The sequence below is a fragment of the Pyxicephalus adspersus genome, chromosome 7 (assembly GCF_032062135.1).
Source record: "Pyxicephalus adspersus chromosome 7, UCB_Pads_2.0, whole genome shotgun sequence".
In the NCBI taxonomy this organism is placed as follows: domain Eukaryota; kingdom Metazoa; phylum Chordata; class Amphibia; order Anura; family Pyxicephalidae; genus Pyxicephalus; species Pyxicephalus adspersus.
In genome coordinates this window covers 54055224-54080824 of record NC_092864.1, presented here as the reverse complement: position 1 = coordinate 54080824, position 25601 = coordinate 54055224, and the positions used below count along the sequence as shown (strand labels likewise).

General features: G+C 38.1%; 1 protein-coding gene across 5 annotated transcripts in view; it reads right to left on the bottom strand.

Moving 5' to 3' along the window:
• AGAP1 (ArfGAP with GTPase domain, ankyrin repeat and PH domain 1) overlaps positions 1–25601 on the bottom strand; it is a 232650-nt gene that overhangs the window by 95965 nt on the left and 111084 nt on the right. For all 5 annotated transcript variants that reach the window (XM_072418502.1, XM_072418504.1, XM_072418503.1 and 2 more), the window contains 5 exons: positions 19273–19331; positions 16076–16163; positions 8553–8638; positions 7214–7355; positions 3420–3554 (listed from right to left, as the gene is read on the bottom strand). In XM_072418502.1, the coding sequence (XP_072274603.1) occupies positions 3420–3554; positions 7214–7355; positions 8553–8638; positions 16076–16163; positions 19273–19331 (510 nt within the window). The remainder of the gene's footprint in view (positions 1–3419; positions 3555–7213; positions 7356–8552; positions 8639–16075; positions 16164–19272; positions 19332–25601) is intronic.

The window sequence follows — 25601 nt, the reverse complement described above, 5'->3', positions numbered from 1 at the left end:
GTTACCCGAAAATGTGCCTTTTGCCTAAAATCCCTGTCCAATTCCTTCAGCCTCAAAGCTGTGCAGGGTGATCAAAAACACTGCTGCCTGAAACTGCTAGATTTCCTAGATTTGGTTAGAACTGTGTTGCTCAGTGATTTTCTTGCCGTAGAAAGGATGAATCTGGAGACATGCAGTGCAAGGAACTACCTGCTTCTGGTATAATCTAAAAGTGAATTTGGACTTTTTGAACCCTTGTTGCTTCTGGGATAATACCCCACCGTTCATCAAGGGGGAAGGAGAAGGGGGCTCAGATAGAGTGAAGCAAAAATGCTTTTCTACGAATAAAGCCAAATCCACACTGAGACACAGCGTACAACCAGGTGTGCTAAATCAGTAAGGAGTAAAAGATCGGCTGTTCTGATTGCCTTTTTTGGGGGCACAACCACCACAGATCAGGTTCCCTTAACGAAAGAGAAACAGAGTGGAGTGTGACAGCAGAAAGCAGAAATAATAGAGCAGTGTACCTCCACCTATAAACTGAAAACAATGCATAAAATAATATCAAACAAAGTGAAAGTATATGAAATTAGACCTACTATAGGCTCTGTAAAACCTACAATATGCTAAAGGAGATGTCCCAGTCACACAGCAGTGACAGCAACCAAAACATTAATAGTATTGTCCAAAGTATGATATGGGTACAAACAATAATGCATCCCAGAAGCTTTCATGTATACCCTCTGGAACTCTCCTAATCTGCTTCTATACAGTGTCAGGAACTTCCAATAGTGCTAAATTTTCTCCATGTGTTTGTATTTCTATTGACTTACTGATAGATTTACTTTAATATGTTTTTGACTACAATAAAACATATTTCTTTTAGTAAAGTAAATATATATGTATAAGTGTATGAAAATGCCGTTTAGAATTGTAGCTGCTTGACAGCCACTTTGAATGTATCTGCAGAATGATTTACTGCAATGTTGGGAATAGCTTGGAATGGTTGAGATGTACATGGATCTGCATTAGGAAAAGCTTGAATTTTACATACAATGCCTAATGATTAAGAAGAATTCCATTCCTCCTCATCACCTAGACCTGGGGTGTCGAACTCAAATCACATAATGGGCCGAAATCTAGAACACAGGCTAAGTGGCTGCTGAACTTTTTATTAAGATACATAATCTTAGTAGAAGTAGAGGTCCTTCCTCACCTGATCATGTTCTGAAAATAAGAACATGCTTGTCTTCGTGAAGAATGAACATATATACTCGCTTTCTCATCTTTTATTAAATTGTCTCCCTTCTGCATTAACTTTTCTCTTGTTGGACATTTTGGGAGTGAATGCTTTTTTGTTCTTAGCAGCTTTTTCTTAAGTCGAAGTACCTGACTGCCCTGCTTCTACCTAGCTTTTTGGGACTGGGTTCTCCTGCCTGCAAATGTCAGGTGCTTGGATACAGCACAGTCACCGCGGGCCACATAAAACGGAAAGAAGGGCCACATTCAGCCCGTGGGCCTGGTGTCTGACACCTGTGACCTAGACTATCAGAGGTTGTTAATTAAAAGCTACTAAGTGAGCAACCAGTTTGAAGATTTTATTTTAAAAAAAAATCCACTATTCTGTACAAACCATCTACACTTACACTACTTTCCAAACATTTTTTTTGCAACATAGAAAAAGGACATGTACAAAAGACATTGTATTTCCTTTAAAAGTTGTTCCTAACACAGTACATTGGGGGAAATATGATTGCTTTTGAGCTGTAGCTCGGGAGCAAATACAGGCTGGTGTAGGCAAGCCCTGCAAGTTCCAGCAAGGTCTCTCAGTGTCGGTTTAACAACACAAATATGGGATTAGTATTGTGTGTCCATTATGCTTTCTTTTACATACAAAGCCATAAGTGCATTTAGCATATAGACATTGCAAACAACAACTATAATGGTTTTAGATAGAAGCTGATAAAACATATATCTGTATTTTTTAAAACAAGGCTGGTATGTCACCCACAAAAACTTAAATGTACAACATAGGCACTGAAATATCTTTTTCTTATTACTTCTTAGTGTACTGGAATCTTGGCACACTGTCAGCCCTCAGATATAAACAACCAGCAGGGGCTTCTAAGCTGTTAGAAACCGAATGTTGCTACATTCTCTGACATGGTTTAAAGATATTTTACAGTAGGACTTCAATTCTAACAAATTCTGAATTTTCTGTAAACTTATATTGTGTTAGCTCTCCCTTAGTGGCTTTCCAAGGAGAATAATTCTTACTTGGAACATAAAAATTCTTAGCATTGCAGAACCAGTATGAATTCTACAAAAAAGCAATTGAGAAGTCATAATGGATATTTAGGACTGTATCTTTTAACTACAAACGGACCCCACTGTAACTAATTAGGAATGTGTAACAAAAAGGAATAAGGCAGCTGCCTTTTTTCAGCAAGCCCTTCTAGAAAATGTCCTAAAACCCAGATTTTAAAATTAGTTTTGGACATGTTTAAAAAGATTATATACTTTTATCTCTATATACATTTTTATCTCAATTTGTAACCCCGTTGATTAAATTTCACCTCACATTTTGTCTTTGTGACAGAAGGAGGAGAGCGCTAGCCCTTGGAACAGATTCTAATCCTTTTCCATCATACTTGAATGGAAATCAATTAAGGTGAAATTGAAATTAAACTGTAACTGCCACTAGAGGGAGCCATTTGATTACTAATGTGCAGGTTAGAAGTATTTTAACCATCAAGAGCAATAAAAGGTGATCTATGAAAGATGTACCACAAAAATAATAATAATAAAAAAGGTGTTATAAAATATTTCCCAATAACTACAAACAATATATATCCACTTTGTGTACAGTAAATGCCTAAAAACCCAGCTGTTCTGTTGGAAAAGTATCGGTGACATAGCCACAGAGCCACCCAGCTGGACCCAAAAGGCTGCCTACAGAAAAACTACAGGACAGGGGCAAATATTAGACCAGTCATTCTGCACAAGGAGAGAGAAATGTTTGATCAAAAAACAAATGTTTGATCAAAAAACAAAGTTTCACACTAGATTATTGCACAGATCTACAAGAAATACACAAAGTGCACCAGGATTCAAATAAAAATATGTAGACAATTCTTGCTTTTCTTAGAGTTTAGCTTCATTTACTACTAATATGCCCAGAGTAGAAGAGTCCTGGTCAAATAATTCCTTTATTAGCACACAGGAATGGAGTATTAGTATACAGCAAGGAATACTTTATATCAAAGCTACCTTTGTAAACATTAATACTAGAGCAGTCAAAACACTATTCACCAAGCTTTGATAAAGCTTTAATAATTTATTTGCCTAAGCCAGGTATATGATACCAGTAAATGCCATTATCCATGCAACCACATATTTAAGGTATAGACTTGCTAAGTTATTAGACAGCAGTAACTCACCATCTTGGAAGACGCGTTCCACGTTAAGCCCATAGGTGGCACATGTTTCATAGTATGTGCATCGCTTGAGGTCATTGGAAAGCTTTCGTGCACGGGAATCGTCTATTACACGAGGGTTAGTGCAGCTGATGGCATCTGGAAATACAGACCGATAGTGATTATGAAACTATTGTATTAAAAAAAAAAAAAAAAAACTAAGATAACCTACAGCTCCCCGTTCATAAATGAATTCTATAGTGTCCAACATTTCCAGAAAATATACAGTAAAAGGAACCTTTGCAGATAAAAAGAAACTTTCACTGCTGATCTCATTCTGAAATTTGATTTTTGCTGTTGCAATAGCTGCAAAACTAACTCCTGATCTAAAACAGGCATTCCTGTTAGCCCAGCACACTTGTTCAATGTCAGAGGCCCCGAAATACCAAATCCAAAACCATTAGCAAGAAAGTTTCTGAAGTTTCCTTCAATTGATCCAAAAATCGCTAGTATATCTCTGGTGTTTTTGTGGATCTACAAAAACTGCTTACCAACACTTTGCTAGAAACATAAATTAAAGTGTACCTTTAGTTCACCTGTCCTTTCTGCAATCAAGAACCTGTCTGGCCACAATTTTTTATTTTTGACTTTCAGTTTTGCATTGAGTTAACACAATAAGAAGAAAGGTACATTCCGTGCCAATGACAGAAGAAAGTGCTGACATTTGCATCCATAAAACAGGTGGAGAGACTTTGTGCTGGACATATCAACACATTCACCAAACTAATTACACATTTATAATACAGTTACAGTTTTGTATATGTAAGTATTTGTAATTCTTTACCACAAGTCTTTTTAAATTAAATACATTTTCCACATTGCAAGGAAAGTGACATCTATTTTATTTTCCTGGATTAGCAGCACAGTTTATGTTACCACTTCACTTGGACAAAGTATCGGCGTCTTCCAATCCAATGAGAAGTAGCTGACTGAGGACGCCTTAAAGCTAACAATTAGTGTTGGTCGAATAGCTCACTATTCGATTCCACAGCTATTCGGCCGAATATAGCAAAAAAATTTGGGTGGTCGAATTCGAATCCCATTAAAGTCAATGGGAGAAAAATTCGGGTTTGTTTCAGCACTGTGTAGAGCTTCTACAGCCTCCAAACAGATGTAAAAAGATACATTATAAAAGGATACATAAAAAGATACATTGTAAAGAGATACATTGTAAAAAGATACATTATAAAAAGATACATAATGCTATTACATACCCCTGTACTTCACATGAATATTAAAGTGCACCTGTCACATCAATTTTAGGCTAAAGCTAGGTATACACTTCCAATAATTATTGTTAGAAAATGAACGATTGTGACCGATCAACGATTATACACGATTATACTTGAACAATCATATTGTGCACAATTCTGCACATGCAGTAACAATATGATCGTTCATATATAACCCACCAACAGTGTCCACACACTAGATACAATCGTTTGAACGATGCAGGGAGGGACATGTAAAGGAGAAAGTGTACCGCAGAAACACGCACAATCACTGAACTACCGTACACGCGATAGATAGTGAAAGATGGTTGGCCAATCAGATCCACCGTGGCGGTCGTTCATTTCCAACGACAATCCTCGTTCGTCTATGTCCTTGGTCCCTTTTTTTGGCCAATCGGTTGTTCATCGGTTGTTTCTAACGATAATTATTGGACGTGTGTATGCAGCTTTAGTCTACACGGACTGCATTCCCATGGGCTAATAATCTACACCAGGACGTTTCCTTCAGGCACATTTTTGAGCGTTATCTTAAACGTTGCTTGCAACATTTAAAAAATTAAAACGCTGGATAAACGCGGGAAAACGCTTCTATTGAACTCAATGGAGGCTTTTTCAAGCGTTTTTAAGCTTTTATGAAAGCTTTCATTGAAAACAATGGGGGCTTTTATAAACATTTTTAGCAGGACTTTGGAATCCCCCTTTAATAAGGAGACTCCCAGCTCTCCACCGCCCCATCCCTGGGGAATGAGTACAGGGGTACATAAATCCCCTTACTCATTCCCTGAAAGGGTTAAAATATAAGTAAAAAATAGGACAAGGCTTTAATTTAAAATTATATTATTAATGTGTGTGTAATTTAACTTTTTTTTTTCTTAAATTATTTATTTCGGATCTGTTTTTTATTTTAAACTTGTTTTTTTAATTTTTTACAGGTTATCCTACAATGATATTATGAATCATAATGTCATTGTGGGATTCCTGGACCGTGGGAACTGTGCGGTCACAGTTAATTGAAAGCAGGTGCCCTCAATTAGCTGTAACCGCAGGCAATAGGAGGGCAATGAATGGAAATACTATGTCCATTCATACCTCTACTGCTCTGTGATTGGCTGAGAAATAGACCAATCACAGAACAGTAGAGGTATGAATGGACATGGTATTTCCATTCAACCTCTATTGCCCTCGTATTGCCTCCAGGATCAGGGGAGCAGAGCTGTCAGCATAAAGCTCCGCTGATTGCTCTGCTCCCTGAGGAAAGGGAAAGCCTGATCAGGATTTCCCTTTCCTCAGCAACTCAGGGAGCAGAGCAATCAGCGGAGCTTTATGCTGACAGCTCTGCTCCCCTGATCCTGGAACCAAACAGCAAAATTATGTGCATCACAAATATAACAGAAAAATTAACAAATCCTTTAGGAGGCAAAGATGTAAACATGCAAACTATTAGGAATATTTTTTTTATTAAGGATAAAAAATGAACAGGAACATATTGATATTAGTGTTTTACATGTGAATCCCCCTCCTTCTAAAACATCACAAAGATATACTTCTGGATTCTAATCTAGTGACTGGCCTACTAGCTCTGTACCTCAGACCAGGCTACCTTTTTTCAAACTTCAGCTGTCCAGTTTTGGTGATCCTGTGACCACTTACAATTCTGTCAGATGTCAGAAAAGGAACTCACCAGGGTCTTGTGCTTCTGTAGACCATCCACCTCACTGTATGATGCATCTAAGATGCTTTTACTGTTCATCACAGTGGTAAAGACGGTGATCTGAGTTATCACAGTTTTCTGTCACCTCAAACAAGTCAAGGTCTTTCACTGTTTTGTGTTTATTGCCCCATTCTGAGTCAACTATACTATCTGTTACACGTGTAAACCTCAAGAAATCAGCAGCATACATAATGTCATTATCAAAATCATTGGGATCACATTCTGATGTGAAAACTAAGCGAGGTTCGTGGTGCATGACTTTATGCTTTGTACCATTCATATCCTCCCTCCTATGTATATGTAGCAGGTATACAGATGTTTCTGAAAAAGTGCAATTACCATGGCTGTATTTAGGCAGTGTGTGTTCCAAACAAGGATGGGGGCGGGATAGCCACCTCTGCAGAAAGCCAATTTCCAAATGTCTTCTCTTCTGTGTACTAATGTTAGGACTTATTTATATGGCTTTTTAGGCAAGGAGACATTTATGGGTCAACGTGTAAAGCAGAGGTTCGGCCTTACTGTGGCCATTCAACTGCATAAAAAATGCACATCTATACAGCAAGAACATTTCAGGTCTATAAACCTGAAACCCTTACAATTAAATAGGTGAAAAACTGGAAAAACTCTTTATTACTTTCGGTTTAATAAATGTAATCAGTTTATAAGCACACCTCTAGTATTTTGTTTGTATAGGGATTAGTATGTAAATAGAGAATGTGATGCAGTTAGTTGTATGTCCAGTAGATGGAGCTATGCTCACACATTTAGTACACACTGCACACACACAGCTGATTTTGGGTGCTGGCTTTACTCACCCTGAGTTCCCACCAGGACCATGGGGATTTCATTGGTGTTGCGGTAGTTGGCAAGGCGGCTATAGTAGTGATAGACTGTCTGGAAACTGATCTCATCCTCCAGGCTGAAGACAAAGATCACAGCATCCACCCACATAGCAAACTAAAGGAAAGAAAACGTCAAGCACAAGAAAACAAAATAAGAAATAGAACTATAAATGGAAATATTTATAAAATGGCTTTATAAGATAAGACAATTCATCACAAGGAATAATGAGGACAAAATAGGTTAAATGAGGACTACTCTAAAGAAGTTTTATAAAATCTGATGATGCTTTCCAGGAATTGTATCAAATTCAGCTCATTCTTTCTGACCTAAAGACAACATGTTGTGCTTTTTGAGCAGGACATTGTTTCCAGCAACATTTTTGTATTTGAATATTCAGAAATATTCATTTGTACAAGATGGTGTTTTGCACGGTGTTTCCTATACATTTCTGACATTCACACACAAGGGCACACATTTATTCACCCAAAACCTACTGGTAATACTAGACTATCACAAAACCTGAACATTCACCCTAAACCCTTAATTGCTTCCATTTGTTTCATGTTTACTAACAGCAAGTACAGCTCTAAAGTTTTCTGCAGTTCTTTACTTTATTGCTGTGGAGTTATGTTGTGAATGAAACAGAGTAGAGCAAAACCTCCCTATTACTGTCAATAGTTCACACAGTTCTGGATGGAGTCTCATTTAGAGACACAGGGCCTGATTTATTAAAGCCCTTCCAAGGCTGAAGAGGATACACTTTCATCAGTGAACCTGGGTGATCCAGCAAACCTAGAATGGATTTCCTCAAAGTCATTAGCTATTTGCTAGTAAACATTTAGAATCCTGGACCAGATCCATTCCACTCATCCTCACTGATAAACATGTATCCTCACCAGCCTTGGAGAGCTTTAATAAATTAGGCCTATTGAGTAGCTACTGCCGAATTGTCCTACTAGAAGGTCCAGATTGCCCTGAAAATGAAGTGACCTAGAAGCAATGTGTGATAAATTGGTAATTTTTAAAATGAAAGTATGAGACATGGAGTAAAAAATAGTGACAAAAGAACAGTTTATAAAAAATTAACACTTTGGAATTTGTTAGCCGTTTCGGCACTACTTGGCTTCCAGTCAGAAGGTTGCCTGGTGTAATCAAGCTCAAAAAAGGATTTCCAAGACCAAAAACAAGTGTCTTGGCCAGGTATGTTATGGCACTGCATTTAATCAAGTTGAGTTTGTGATAAACAGGGAATATTGTATATATAGCGATACAGAAAGAAAAACAAGGATAAAAGTTCACTTGGCATCTTACTTGTGCTTCTGGCGGTCCACCTTCATCACGGATGAGTAGGAGGTAGCTCTGTCCATCAACTACAATCTCCTTCTTGAACCTCCCACCTGTCACAGATATGTAATTGTTAGCCATTGTCACAAACCCTCAAACATAGAAGGGAGGATATGAATGGAAGGAAAGACGGAAGGAAACCGTGGATCTTGCTTGTAAAAGACTTGAATGCACAGGAGCTGGCCAAACACATGGCGAGGGCAAGTACTAAATCCATCTGGGGTGGTACCAGCAGGGACGCCCCATTCACCTCCAGTTGAAGGATCCCTAAAACTTATTAGGCACCCAGATCATGTAAAGGTTTTTCTAATAATTCATGTATGAAGAATGTTTTTATAGGAGTACATGTAAAAAATAAAAATTGTATGGCGAGGGAAAAATGTTTTCCCAATACAAAACGATATTGTATGGTGAGGGAAATATGTTTTCCTACCAATCGCCATGGAAGATATCCAAGTGTCATTGTTGTGTAACAAAATGGACATATGTCCTAATATTAGTACTTCTACATAGCTATGAATATTACTAGCATTACTTCTATTTACTATAACCTTTTGTTTTAGTTTAATGGCCCTTTAACTTGGTGTGGGCAATTTATTCAGTGCAGATCTCGGATAGGTTTCAGGAGGAATTGTTGCAGATTTTTAGCTATTCACACATTGATCGGTAAAGTTTTACTCTCTATCAGTGAAAATACTGGGTATACACTGGGGCCATACAGTAGCTATCAGATGTGCTCTCCTGTAGCAGAATATCTTTTCACAAACAATATCCATGTGGTTAGTGTTCTACAATATAGATGAATAAACGGTGCCAGAGCCCGACAAACAGAGCAGAGCTGCATGTTAGAACCAGACCTTTGATATTTGGTAAAATGCCGAATAAAAAGTATGATTTATACCGCAAGAGAATGCTTTATTTTTCTTAATAGTCTGCAGCACTGCTCTGGACAGGCAACTCATACAACACGTACAGGATGAAGGAGGCACCACAGGACAATGTGAATATTGATGAATGAGAGGATGGTGCAAAAGTAAAACAAACCCCAAACCTTTATACCAAAAAACAAACCTCATCTGAAGACGACACAAAGACACACAACACTACATATAAAAGCCTTATATAAATACCATACCCTATCCTCCTCCACACAAACCACTAATAAAAAGAATACACACTTTTTTTTTTATTCAAGTTACATCTATTTAATGAATAGTGCCAGCATACACTAATAAGGCGTACAAAGTTGTTCTCCATACATTTTTAATACAAAAGTGATAGCAAAGTAGAAAAATGACCAGTTTATGGACAATCACATTTTTACAGATTTTCAAAAAACAGTAATAAAAACCTTACAACAAGCCCTGCCTGACACTACACCCTTAAGGTTTAAAGCGAATGTACTTTTATTTCTCCCCATGTCAGCAATGACACAGAAGCCTGACAGATTCTATACTTAGAACACAAGATGAGGACAGAGAGGAGAAACTAGACCCTGCTTAAAAATGTCACTGCTGCTCTTTGAGGATGAAGAGCTCCAAAGCATCTACAGCTAAAATGGTCAGTGAAGACTTTTTTAACCTTATTTACTGCTCGTTAATATATCTATAAATGAAAACAAAAGCCTGCGCGCAGTTCTACTATGGGAATAAATAACTGCAGAGGAAGGGTTAAAGCTACCCAATCATGTCCCAATGTACTTCATGGTGATAACTTGCTGAAATGAATTTGCAGGTTTACATGATGATACTCAAAATGCTGCTTCACTTAAGTAAGGGCTATAAGGCACACGTGAACAAATGTTACAGGAAGGACCTTTGTACAGTGAAGAAGAGATGTTGGCAAAACTCCATAGAATGCTCTTTCAATTGGCAGATGTGCTTTTATAAATTAGGAAATGGTTATCTGAGAATGTGCAGAGCCAAAGTACACCGGCTCAGAAACAAAAGATTTTAAGATGCTGGCAAAAATGTTTGTAAAGAAGTTTTCATTTAAACTTTGGCCTTTTACAAGAGAAGTATTTGTGGCTACAGAAAGTGAAGAAATAGGGACAGATTTATAGATCTAGTGCTGGCTGTATTTAACAAGCTGCCTGGCTGTACAAAACATATGTTGTAAATATCCTAATTTAGGGAAAAAGCTGTGGACCTTCTGGACTGCATTGTGCTCCATAAACTACAATGTGCTGCTGGAAAAGTATATTCCTGTGGGTACAAGTGAGATCTGTACATGGAAAATGTGCATCATTTAGAAATTCCCTTCATGGTGAATCCTGTGTGGGAGAGACATTGATGTAGCCACCTACACAGAAGTCATGACACATCTGCTGTATATAATGATAAATACTATAGGCCAGCTATGATTATCATAAAAAGAAATAAAAGACAGACAATAAGAAAAATAAAAACTAATTGAATAATTGGATATGAGGGTGGCTGAAGGCAGCAGCTGCATCCATACACAAATGCTAAATAAGCACAAAGAGCAGAAGAGAAAGGCAACACAAATCAATAATAGCAGATAATTAAAATTATGTTTAATACGGGCTCATCTATACCACAAACTGTGAATTGCAATGCATTGTTAAACCACATAGAAAATGGTTGTTCCTATGTGCTGCAGCATTTTGTTATGTAGGACAGCACTTCAGAACACACTGTGCAAACAATGCCAACTTTTTTCGTTGCACACCAGTGTATTGGTGGGTAGACCAATGGGAATATATGAAGATGGAGAGTAGCAGAAACCACCGAATCTTTGCCTGTCAACTGTAAACGAAGGTTCTTAAAAGTCCGCAGAAAGTATGTGGACACACTAAAAAGTAACATTTTTTTTTAATGACAGGGTCTCTTTTTTCAGTATCTTCTGTATTTCTGGTTGTCGTGATGGAAGTATCAGTACATGGAAATGGGTGGAAGCATTTAAAAAGACATTCAGTCACATGCAGCTAGCCAATGGTAAAGGGAATTCTACCCAATGGGCAGTGCATGTAGACTGCACTTAGTTGTATAAATTATTAGAAAAAGACAATAAGCAAAATGATTTTTCTTCTAAAAAGAAGGGAAATCCTCTTCTAGAGGGACCATGCTATTGATAAAAGTAGTTCAACACAACATGGAGGTCACACCTACATGCACAACTTGTGTCAAAAAATTTCACTTCTGTATCATAAAAAAAAGAATAAAAAAATCTTGTGTTAATAAAAATCATAATGATTTTTTTTCATATAGGTAACACACTAACAATTTTTTTTGACATATATATATATATATATATATATATGCCAGTTACATGGATTTTGTGTTTCCAAATATGTGCAGCTTCACCCCTTGAGGTGTAGGAAATAAGCACAGTGCTGGCTATGCAAGACTGCTATTTACATTTAGGTAATGAATTCCAGCAGCTGATAAGGGAGCTTGCAAGTCATTCATGGCAGGCATGGCCAAAACCATAACCCAGAGTTAGGAAATTGGGAAAACAGTGTTAAATCGTAATAAAAAGACGAGACGTTTAAAAGAGTGAATCAAACAGCGTTGCAACACCAATAATCGTCCAAAAAAAGATCATTCACAACTGGGGTGACACAAGAAATTACATTCCAGGCATTTCAAAGGTTGAAATATTCCCCCCTTCATTAGAGATTAGGATGATGTGTGCAAATGGGCGTCAGGAGTTCACAAGATAAGTGTTGAGTTAGGAGTCTTAGCAGCTAATGATAAAAATCAGAATATTTGATTTGAAATAAGAGGGAATCTGAATTTTCCACATTTAAGTGTGAGATAATTGTTTTCCATTTAGTGCTTTCTAAAGACCTTTCAGTAAGTATCATCTCTATAAAAGAAAACGTCTGCATCTTACAAAGAACAATAACTGAAGTGATAAGGTTGGAGAAAAGCTGGAATCAGACACTAAACAGGAGGATGGGAACCTGCACTTTATTGTGAGGACATCACTTAAATCACAATAAAAAAACTCATGCTTTTGCTGCAATATTCTTCAATAGTCTGAGCTGTTTCCCACAGTATTCCTTTTCTGCCGCTAGATGTCCTCAGTGCTCCAGAAAAAATGACAGCCAGCAGAACTCAACCCACTTACTCTTTGAGCCCAGGTCAGGCCAGGAACCCCATCTCATTCTGTGCCTGAACAGTGAAGGAGAAGCAGCACAGTGATGAGATCATCCCTTTGTTACTCTGCAGTCTCCTCCTAACAACATTCAGGAACACATTACCTCCTGATTTCTAATACTGAGGCTGGGGATTATAACAAACAGGATCAAAAATGTTGGAACTTTGTTTAAAAGAAAAAAAGAAAGGAATTTGCCATCAGTAATATCTAAACAACTATAAGGCCTATGGCAGACTAAAAATCCCTTTGCTGATGACAACGGAGAACAAAAAAGGGTGGTTTCTTTCTTTGCTACTCTATAGAAATCCAATTTACACTTATGCGTTACAAGCCAGGCTGTGGCAGGTTTAAAATCCATTTCAGTGGGAACAGGAAGACATGCATGATATTATGCAATGCACAGTAAGGGAATAAAATGTTGTGCATGTTTTGCAAATATTTGTTTTGACAAAGACTAACAAAGATCATTCATTTAGGCAGCATAACAGCTTGTTTGAGAAATAATACTAACAAAAAGCTTTATTATTGGTATGATTCAATAGTAAAGTTACTTGTTGTTCCAAGCAGCAAACCAACGTGACAGGTTCTCATGTAAACAGCCAAGCAGTGACTGCAATAACCGTCCTGCTGTATGTAAAAGATCGCTATGTACACTTCTCTAGACATACATTCCCCAATGACAGCGCAGGCTCCCCTCAGCATCTCTGCCCACGTTTTGTCATGTGCTCCCAGAGTACTTCTGCTGTCAGAATAAGTGACATGGAGCTAGCTAAAAGGATGCAGAAACACTTCATAATCCCATGAGAAATAGCAGTTCTGTACAGAAGAGCTGCCACCTTCTGCAAGAAAGAATCACAAGAGGATGTCTCCCCAGCTAAGCGATGCCATTACCTTACAGCAGGGCCGAAACTGAACAGAGGTACCAAGATATAGAGAACATATCCCAACTGTTCAAACCTCTTACACCGACACTTAATCTCTGCCTATATAAAAGCTAAATCTAACTTAAAGAGGACCAGTCATGCCTCACTACCAGTGGAAATATATCTTATCAGCAGAAATTTAAACATGACCATGATCAGTTAGTACACATTATTGTCCCCAGGAAAGGGGGAGACATCATTGGCATGTATATATGCGTGTACCTCACACAAAAATTGCATACACCCATACCTACATAGTTCAATACTATACACCAGTGTTTCTCAACCAAGGTTCTGTAGTACCCCGGGATTCCTCCAGACTTACTTATCCCTTTTGCTTTCAGTTATCTAGTCTAATGGAATTCTGTTCAGATGATTCCGAGATTATATAGACCATAGATGTTTGATTGTCAAACTCTATCCATGCTTTAAAACAAAGAGCGGTGTTTCTCAACCAGGGTTCCTCCTGAGGTTACAAAGGGTTCCTTAAGGTATAAGACATTTGTGTCTATCAGATCAGTTTACCTGACACTAATGGTCTTTTTGGCTATCTGCAAGGGTGGCATTCTTCACACTGGACAGCAATTTAGGGAACATTCGTCCCGTCCCACTGTCCACCACATCTATGTACTGTGAGTTGTGGGTATAGTAATTATAGCAGGGGTTATCTGAAGACCTGAAAGTTATATCAATTTTAAAAAGGTTGAGAAACAACCGTTTTTTATTATTTTTTTAAATTACACAGTCACATATTGTTAAGACATCCAAATAATGACAAGGTAAGCAGAAAGATGATTTAGAACGAAAAGGTATTTGTGAGGAGCCGGAGACAACCAAAACAGATAAACATGAAAGGAGAGTAGACAGCAAGTCAAAGCCAGAAAATGCAGAAATGGCAAAATATTGACATTGAAATACCCAAATAGTAAACATAGCATGAAACTGACAAAGGCAAACATATAGAGGAAAGAGTAATAAAAAGTAAAGGGGCACACAAAACATAGAAATGAAGTAGCCAGATACAAAAGGTGACAAGTAGGGAAGACAGCCTGGCACAGGCAGGGACAATTGACCACAACCTGGAACAAGGGAAACAGACAACATTTGTATACATAATGCAAAAAAGTAACAAAAAAGAGATAATAAGTCAGGGGAAAAAAAAACATTTAGAAACAGCTCTGGTATTGCCAGCAAGAAACCTATTAGAAAAGGAAAATAAAAAGGGGAAGAATGTAACAGAAAGCATGGAACAATGATAGACAGACAAACACTGAGATAAAAGGCCAAATTGTGCCATACAAAAAGGAAATAACACAGAGATGGAGCCTCTGGCTATGCAGGACATATGTGAATCAGAGTATTCTGTATTGTTACTACAGAGATAAGAAGATCTGCACACTGCTAAGGAGTCACTTCCAATTTGCCACAATGTCACACATTATTGATGCTGGTAAGAACCTCTTGTGATGGTGATTTTCACATCCACAAACTTATTACTAGAAGGGTGGAAAGTGACTGCTCACAACCAATGCTTCAACAGTACATCTACAACAACATGTAACACAGACATTCAAAACTCTGCTCATTAAACTTTTTTTTTTTTTACAATACTTCTTCACAACCTCTCCATTGTAAAGTTAGGCTTCAAGACGTCGGACAATTCCCAAGTACACTTTGTAACATTAGACAAATGATGCTTCTACATGACACAACGTCTAGTGGGCAACACCAGGAAAACACAGAGAGTGTGATGAAAGTAACCCAAACTAGGAGATGCAAAGGAAAACAAAGAAGAGGGATGAAGAAACACAGAAAAGGAGTTAACTCTACGTCAGATATCTCAGCGGCCTCTCAGTCTCCTCAGCTTGTAGAGAATGTATATTTACCTGCATCCATATCTGCAAAGAACCAATGGGACAGGCAGTGAGGTAAAGAAGGAGCTTAGACAGTCAAAGACCAGGCATGGATGCACCATATACAAGAAAAAGAGGCAGGAAGCGTCCTGGTACACCTCTTATATGACAGGAAGTAAATAAACTCAAGACAGTAAGGAAAAACTAGAAACATTCTATTATATTACAAAGGGAAAAGCAGCCTAATCTAACAAACTCTGACCAGCATTGTTATAAGGCAAGAAGAAGGGTGCACAATAATGAAATTATATTTGTGTTTGATTATTTTATTAGTGCATATACAGTCTATATAGTATTTTTATCAAATTTTTGTTTTAAATTTAAATTATACAATTGCTGCATCCCGACCTCATCTCAGGCCAAAAAAGCATTTGGAAGACAATGAATATGGGCTTTAAATGTGTCGATGAGCTGGTCGTGAAAGTTTCTTGTGTATACAAATGTATCACTTTTTTTTTTTTACATAGCAATATCTTATCTCAATATCTAAAAAACATAAAATATGGTGAAGTGTTAAGACTGAACATACCTTCTGGGGATTCCTCCTGAACATAAGTACCCGTCAGGTACCGATGTACCAAAGCTGACTTCCCACTGGCTAGATTGCCCACAATGCCCTAATAAAGGAAAAATTGATACGATTGTAAGAAAATGTTCTCATATTGCATCAGGAAATGGTAAAGGTGAACTCTGGGCAGAAATTTAAAGCACACTTCTTGTAGATTTGTATTCATTAGTAAAATAAATGTACCAGTAAATGCAAATGGTATCTACCTAATGCAATCTCCTATATAACAGGACTGAAACTGGATAAGGTGTCACTGGCAAAGTGCATGTCACGGTGGGACAAGAAAATGAGCAAAGGGATTAAAATCATCAGTCTTCCAGTAACCCTTAATTTTTAGGCATCAGGCAGAAGGTGGGGAGAGGACACTACCATATTTTAACACAAGCTTTAAAAATGAAACAGGACTGTGTCTATAGCAGAATTTCCCCATTTGTGGCTTTTGTGTACTAAGCTTTCATTTTATAGGAGATCAGAGATAAATACATTGCCCTTTACTAATAACTGTGTCATGTATTATATCCAAGAGCCTTCTCGCCTCCTGAGAGGTAATTTAGTGTCACTAACTAGGAAGAATACAGTGCATGAGCAGCAATCAATGCTCAAACCAAGCAAAAGACTTTCAGATAACACTAAACAAACCTCTACAGGCACACATCCAATGCCTAAAATCACAAGACGACGACAGCTAGGATCCAGAGCCTGGGAGCAATAGAACAAAGATATGACAGCTCACACATAATGTAAATGTCTAAGAGGCAGGTTGTGTGTTGCACATAACAAGCAATTAGTACTTTTATATATAATAGGTTAAAATGGAGCTTTCATTAATATAAAGTTGTGACATTGGGAGAAATATGTCAATCCCTGAAATTCTATTGGTTGTTCATACTGGTAAAGGTCCTTTTCTGAATTATGCAAAAAAGACATGCAGTCATTTGTGACATACCAGTCTTCCTAACCCTGGCTGCACTAACTCTTACATTGCTGACCTGGAACAGGACGAAAGCCCCTAAATTTACACCTTAAAATATATCTAACGTCAAAACATTCCTATTTTGGATAAAGAAGGAAATGGATAATTTTCTTTTTTTGCAGGGCAACTGTGCCCATATTAAAAACACCTCTTCTCCAATGTGCACCTTATTATAAATCAATTCTATTACTTTCAAAAGCCTGTTCGGGCTATTTTGAAGCTGCTCAGGAATTTTTGGCTAGGTTAGTGACTGAGGATGAAATCTGGCTCCACATCTATGATCCTGAAACCAAGAAACAGTCAAAGGAATGGCACCACAGCGTGTCCCCAAGGCCGAAGAAGTTCCAAACCCAGAAATCGGCCAAAAAAGTCATGGCCTTTGTTTTTTGGGACAAAGACGGTATTCTACCGGTGGACTACCTACGTCAGGGCTGTAATATCACGGGACAGTATTATGCTAACCTCTTGGACCAGCTGAAGGAAGCAATAAAAGACGAAACGCCGTGGAAAGTTGACCAAAGGGATCCTTTTTTTGCAGGACAATGCACCTGTGCACACGTCCAACACTGTGGCTGGCAATTTGAACACCCTGGGTTTCCAATTGGTCCACCATCCCCCCTACTCACCTGACCTGGCCCCTTTGGACCATTATCTCTTCCCAAATTTGAGGAAACACCTGAAGGGACATTTTGAGGACATTTCTGACGTCAAAGATGCTGCTGAGAGCTGGCTTGCGGCCCAACGAAAGGAATTTTATTTGAATGGTCTAGAAAAGCTGCAACTACGCTGTACCAAGTGTATCAGTATGTTGAATAGATGTGTTATTTCATAACTGTGGCTCTCTTCTTTCTGGGCAAGACCAGGAACTTCTCAGCACCCCCTCGTAACAGTAAAAAGATGACAACATCCAAAAATGAAGTGGAAGACCTGTCCACACCCTCTGCCCCACGGACTAGGAAAGGGTGAAAAGGCTCAGAACAACCCCCCCCCCCTCCCCCGTGCCACTGAAGAACTGTACGAACAGTAACTAAGTGCCTATCAACTACTTGGAAAGCAACTCATCTGCAAAGGACAGACCTTGAAATTTACATTGGTCCAGCTGTTCTTGCCACAGGCCTCTATAGAATTAGCTTTTTCTCTGGCTTGAAGACTGTATGATTGCCTCTAAAATCCTGCAACATTATGTCAGGCTTTCCGACTACAAGTCATGAAATAGCACGACACCGTGCAACAGCGAGAATATGTAATTATTTACAGATGTAACAAGGGAACGTGTTGCAAAAAGCCCACAGAAATAAAATTAAATAAACTGCTGGAAGCCTGACAAAAGGTTTCAACAATTCTGAAACACAACAGCCTCCAACAAGGTTAAGAAATGTTTCTTCAACATTAACAGTTACAAGACAAAGGACCAAGATTTATGAAAAGAAAGTGGTTTTCTAACATGTAGTATACCCAAGTTAAATGTCCACATCTATGTATAAGTTAACCTTGGTGGACCAGATAGATAGCTAAACTTCTAGGATTAAATGGTCTTAAATTCATAGTTTGATTTTTATCATCTATTGACATAGGGAATGTACACATACAATACATGTCTGCCTTTGGTAAGGGTCTTGGTTGTTGGTGAATTATATACATTGGTCATATAGTCATATGTTTGTGATCATCACACCTATATGAGTTTGTTGGGCCTCCCATAACAATTAATGGGCATTTAAACTTTTCCACAATCTCTTTTCACAAGATTTTGGTGTGCTTGTTTTTGTAAAGTTGAATGCATTTAGCTTATGAAGCACTTGTGATGTCAAGTACAGATGATGGGCGAGGATCTCTGGATCACAATGGGTATTCCAATTCTCTTACTTTTTGCACAGGAGCACAGTTGTTCTGGAAAAGAAATTCCCTTTCCTTTCAAATGTTATCACAAGTTAGAAATTATACAATTGTCTAAAATGTCCTTATGTGCTGCAGCAATACCAATATCCTTTCTTGGAAACACCTGAATATTTGCTGCCCATGTACTTTTGGCCATACAACATAGGTGTGGTCAGATGTCTACGAACTTTTGTATAAGCTAATGGAGAGAGAACAGACCATGTAGATGAAGGTGAGATCTCGATCTCACAATGGTATTTGGTATACATTTGGTATTTATTGCACATGCAGGAATTTAGGTACTTACCACTTTGAGCTCCGGCACAGCTCGGCTTAGTGTCCATTCCTGACTATTTACAAAGGCATCTGAAAAACAATATAATATATACAAACCATTAGAAAGACAGTTCCATGTACCAAATAGGTTACATATAAACAAAACTATAAATGTCATTGAAGAAAAACTACAAATGGCACATACAGCAAAAATATATGTAAAATTCCTTGCACAATCAAATGCATAAAAAGCCCTGCAGTCCCAAATAAGTGGACATTTAATAGATTTTTCTTCCATTTCATGCCCTAGTTTTGCTCCCATGTTTCCTTTAGAAACACACCAAATCAGCACCAACCCTTTTTGTGGTATGTATGAAAATATGCAGTAATTCAAGAGCCTTGGGGTACAGAGACATCAGAGAGATTCTTTAATCTAGAACATCAAGGTGAACTTTAAGTTATGCTGAATATTAAATACTAAACCATACAAAACCCCATGCTCAGTAGTTAAACATTTAACACCCCCCCCCCCCCCCCCCCCAAAAAAAAAAAAAAAAACATTCATGTTTGTTGTAAATGTGAACAGAATAGAGGACTGAGGAATACACATGTTGTGGCTCATCAAGAAAACCAGCTTCACTTACTTTAAAACTCAGTGCAACATTTTTCCAGAACCTCCAATTGCCAGTGTGACCTGTTGTGGGACTGAGAACTATGGCACCCAGCTTGTCCTGACGTACATACAAGGGACTCTGATTGGTAACATTGGGAGTTCAAAAAGACTTCCATTTGGTAGTGCAGCTGAAACCTGCTTCATCACATCTTGTATTCCCAATGCCTGGCATCCTCCTGCTGAAGCAATTGGAGTATACAAGACAGGGCATTGGATTCTCAGCTCAAGTATTTTTTTTTCTTTTTTAGTCAATAATAGGAAATCCTATGTCAGAAATAACTAAACCTGATCAGATGAAAATGCTGGATAACCATGTTATTAACATTGGTTATAGTGAGACACAGCATGCAGCTGTCACTCAGTTATCCTCAGGGTAAATTGGATCATTGCCAAAAAACATGGTTTTATTATTAGGTCATGTAAGAAATAACAGGAGGCTAAAGACGTTGAAATAATTTCCATTGTCAAATTTTTGATTTTAGTAAATGTGTCATAGAAGCATGACAACACAGAATCCAGCCACCATGGGCAACACACTTTTCTTCTTTTTAAGTAGTTTGTGCCGTGCATTTTAAGGAATTAAAGCTTTCATGTACCCAATATTAGCCAAAATCTGGATACAAAATATATTTTCTTGGTCATTCCATACACACCCACAAGGGAGAGCAAACTCTGCCAGGACCCAAATCCACAGCTGGAGTAGCCATAGACTTGAATATATCCAAGCTGTCCAAGATAGCATCATAGCATCCTTCTTATTGGCTCCAACGCACTTTTCCCATTAACTAGCTCAGCAACAAACGCTAAACAAAACAACTCTGCAGCTTTTTTCACAGCACATCTGTAATGCAGTTAATCAAAAAAAGATGTACCATTTGACTAAGTGATAAATTATCTGAACATGTTAGTATGCGGTGACAATGGTTTTAACACACGTTTTATTGAAAAGAAAAAAAACTTTTTGGTTGAGTAAGAAATTCAGCCCCATTTGACAGATCATTTATTGTCTTTGGGTCAGGCAGCAGCAGGCTCTTGTTCTGTAAAGTCTGACCCAGATACGGATGTGATATGATCATATTTTGGAGAGCATACAAAGCATCCGCTACAAGAACATTCTGGCAGTGCAATAGATACTGTCCTACTCAACGCTCATCAGAAGAAAATCCTGGGAACCACAAAATCCTAATCTTGTGAATTAATACTCTAGAAAACAAGAGAGACATTGAAGCCTTGCACCAGCACCTAGTCAGTACAAGCTAATCTTGGAGAGCAGCAAGCAAGCTGAAACAAAGGGAACAACAGACATGGCAATCCCAAACATAACAGGAACACAACAAAAAAAAAGAGATGGATGAGTAGCATGCAATGATCAAAAGCCAAGCCAAGTCATACTGGATTGGCATGAGCACATTACAAGATTCTGGTGAGATATCTGCTACTTTAGTCCACTATGGAGCCCATTAAAAGAGGAATACTCTCTCCCATCTAAATTTAATAGTTACCAACTCTTGAGATTGTGATTCCAACTTTTGGTTTATAGTGGTCACATTGAGGCACTAGAGAGGACATGAAGACCTTTGGGGGGGAAAACCTAAATCTCTGGTAGTAGACAATTCGATTTACATTACTGGTTAAAGAATATAGAACAACCAATTGTTACAGTTTTATTAAAATTTGGAGTTAATTGTCTTAACATACTCTGCTTTGATTGACAAACTTGTGTCCAGTTTGTCTCTGTGGACATCTGAAGGATCTAAGTCAGCAGTTGATAAATGCAGCAGCCTATGTAAAGTCACATCATTGAACACTCATTCATTTCAATATTATAGCATATTGGTGGCAGGAGATCTACGGGTGGTTGTCAGAATCCCTGTAACTCTAGCCTAGGACTGAAGAAATAGCTGGCTGGATCAGCTCTTATTGGGGCTATAAACACACCATTAGATGTCAGGGCAAAGAAGGAATAAAGTTCCTTTGTAGTAGTAGTTCTTGTGATGGAATGAGTACATTGTTCCCTTCAGACGACAGTACTGCACAATCACCTATTACTAATGATAAGAACAAAATATGAATAATATGAAATACGGATCATGAAAAAGGTAACACAAATGTACAAAACAATAATAAGTACTTTGGTTTAGCTTTCGGTCTGGGCAGTGCTTACTATTTCATGGTTTTGTGTTAAGCCCTGCCAATTTACCTTTGTACCTTTTAAAGTTTACAGGACATGAACTGACTACATTTCGATGACAAGAACTGAAAAATGTTGCTGTTCCAAAACCTGTGACTGGTAAGCTTTTATCAGCCTAAAACAGAAGTTTCAGATTTGGGTGGATTCTTGCCTAGGGGGGGAGAAAAAACCTGCACTACATCACTCCCCAAACTTTCAACAAGTAACTAAAGGACACTAACATTTTAGCCTCAACTGGCCAAAGTGCAAATAATGTTGGGAAAAAAAGCCCTAACATGTTTCTAAACCTAAAACGTAATGTATAAAAGCTTAGGCTAAATAGTGAAACCAAACTCACCACAAATAAATCATTTTCCGCAAGTGCCAGACAATACCAGCTGATCTTGCCAGTTATTCATGGTCAGTGTCACTTCCGTGTTGTGTGAACTACTAGTCCCATCAGTTCACCTTGCAATTTCATAAACCAAAGAAGTCAAGCCTGAGTCAACCCCCAAAAAACATAGTACAGAAATGAAAGGAAGTAGGTCATTTACTGGAATACCAGATTTTGATCACTGTTACTTTTTGAAGGTACACAGAGGATTTTAAACCAGTACATAAACTAATATTTGATTGTAGCCCACAAAGCATTGCGATTTTCTGCCCTGTAAAATAGGAAGTGACTTAATTTGCTTTCATGAACCCCTAGTGCATCAAAGTTAAGCCTCAAATCCCTGCATACAAAGCTTTCCCTTCACCAAATGCAGTCAGGGCCGGGTAACTCAAGAGACCAAAGAAAGAAAATACAACAGAATACAGAGATAAACCCTAATGGGTAGCCCCTTTATAATTCCATTCCTTATCATGCTGTACACTGGTAAAGGTAAAAAAACAGCTAAAAACAAATTCCATCTTCTAAAATGTGTAGGGTGGCTGAATTCCCAACATCTGAAGATAAAATAAAATGTGGCCATGTTTTGTGGAAAACAGAGGTCTGATGGGAGACAAGCAGGCAAAAGTTAGTGGAACAAAAAGTTCCCTTTGATCCGTTTATAGGATGGTTGAGCAATATAAACATGCACTAATTATCAAACATCAATGAGGTGTTTGACACACAGCACTACTCAAACCATCTGGGGGGGACACAGATCCAGATTACTGGGATCAAAATGTAAATATGGGACCAATTCCAGACATGCTGCTAAGAGCAGAAAAACAGAGACATACAAACACTGAGCAAAGAATAGAAATCAGCAGAATCCATCTAGGTTAACAGCATAAAACAATAGAGCCGTGCCATGTTCTTCTGTCTGCTATACACACCTTGCTTTCATTGCCGTATAGAATCAGTCTTGTTTATGAAAACTGCAGCAAAAATGGAACAATTTTGCTTGAAGCAACAAATCACTTCTAGGTTTAATTTTACAGTACATGCCAGAAAAATTGCATTCAGCAATCGACCTATTTTTGTCTTGTACTATTTTCAAAATGAGCTTCAAGGACTTCGGGAATATTGTATATATGTATAGGGAAAAAAAGTCAATTTCAACTTTTTAGGTCTCCTAATGGAATGGATAAGATACAAAGAAAGACTTACAGGCTCCTTCCACTTGTGTTCACATAGCCAATCCTTGATGTTTGGTCACATGGTCTTTATTAAAAGCATAAATGTCTCTATAGTGGTGATCAGGTGACCAAATACCTATGGTTCTGGTCATGTGACCAACACTAGCAGGATCTAGAATTAGATTGCATTTTTTACCACTACTCTGGTACACTCATTTTCCAAAATCTTCCAGAAGCCTACAAAAGCCTGCTTGCAGTTTGTTTACTCTTTTTACAGTAATGCCCTGGACTTCTAACGGGATCTATGTTCAATATGTTTAACATGTTTAATATGTCCAACCTGGAGCCAAAAATTGCTGTACAGTCTTTAAGAAAGCAGTTTTTAAGAAACTAAAGCTAAACAAATTACAAGTTTGCTGTGCAGATGTTATGACATCAGTGCCCCTCTCTGCATCAATAACAGAGTCCAGGATACTGAGGGGTCCATGACACCCTGAACTCATAGTACTTCCTGAGAGGAACTGAGGATTGCTGCTGCTTTTGTTTTAAAGGTAGGTAGAAAAGACAAAGTATTCACACTACAATTTCCTATTAAATCACTTTCACATAAAACTTTTTCTTCTTCTTCATTCTTATCCGCCAGATCATCTGATAACATTTCCACTACTAAATGATTCAGTTTCACTGAAGAAAAAGGTGTTATGGGAAGGATTCTCTTTTTACCGCACAAAAAAAATATTGTATTAAATTTGAACAGTAATCAGCTTGCTAGTGTTGGATGGTTACTTCTGAAATTCCTATGTAGCTTTGTTACCAAGAAAAGCATTTCCTTGCATTGCACAGACCAGTGATTCTCCAAGTCTCATGATCCAGGGATCCCTTTTTAGGGAGTCACAGGTACTAAAGGCCACCTAGCCCTTAATCTGTACAGACTTTTCAAACTTCTTCTCAGCTGTTTTCAAACCAATTTTAGCTTGTTTTAACGAGACAAAGGTTTCTTCCAATGCAGATAAAACACAACAAAATGGCACTTGGTACCCACTGTAATGCAGATTTTGCTTGAGTTTTCCCTAGTAGGTAAAATCTCTATCAGAAGAATGGTGTCCCAAACACATGGGGAGCAATCAATGAAAAAAAAACTACATATCACACATATGCAGTAACATCAGAACACTTGGCAGTGATGGTAAAGGATGTTGTTACCCATCCCGCTCTCTTACTCCAGAATAATGTGGGTTACAGCTGGGCCACCTAATGCTTATGCCAGCTGAAGACCACAGCTTGAGAACCACTGTCACAAACCCATGACAAAGGAGACAAGGTCAAGACTGCATTTGTGCCATTCATCACATACCCCTGCACAATGAAGTGTAACCACATTTCATTTTTTTCAATGTTGTAATTCTTGCTCTGTAGTGGATGGTAAACTTACTTGAACTTGTTGCATTCAAATTGTTCTACAATAGAGAAAAGTTGTACAAATAACTGAAAATTATAATAGTCAGGTGTATAAAAGTGTCAGGGTCATCCTAAACACTGATTGCAAGCAGATGAGTCTAGACCCCAGAACTATTGCTCCACAATAAAAACAGCCAACAGGCAGGATTTTTGTTGCAGAATGGATCAGTCTGCAATCTTATTTTTATTTTTTATTTTTTAACAAGTACACTGAGCTGCACATGCACAGCTAAGTGTGCAATGCTGGACATCCTGGGATCTCCAGTGCTGTCATTAATGAATAAACGCCATTCTGGCCTGGCAAAATCAAGATGGCCAAAGATCCAACACCCAGAAGAGGAGCTGATGAATATTGATGTGTATTGCTTCACATGTAAAGCTGAGCTTGGAATGCCAAGCTATGCTAAACTGAATCTGAAACACCCACTGAATAGACTCCTACGTGCCAATCACTATGGCGAAGATCTGACACATGGAAAAAGACCCAAGGAAG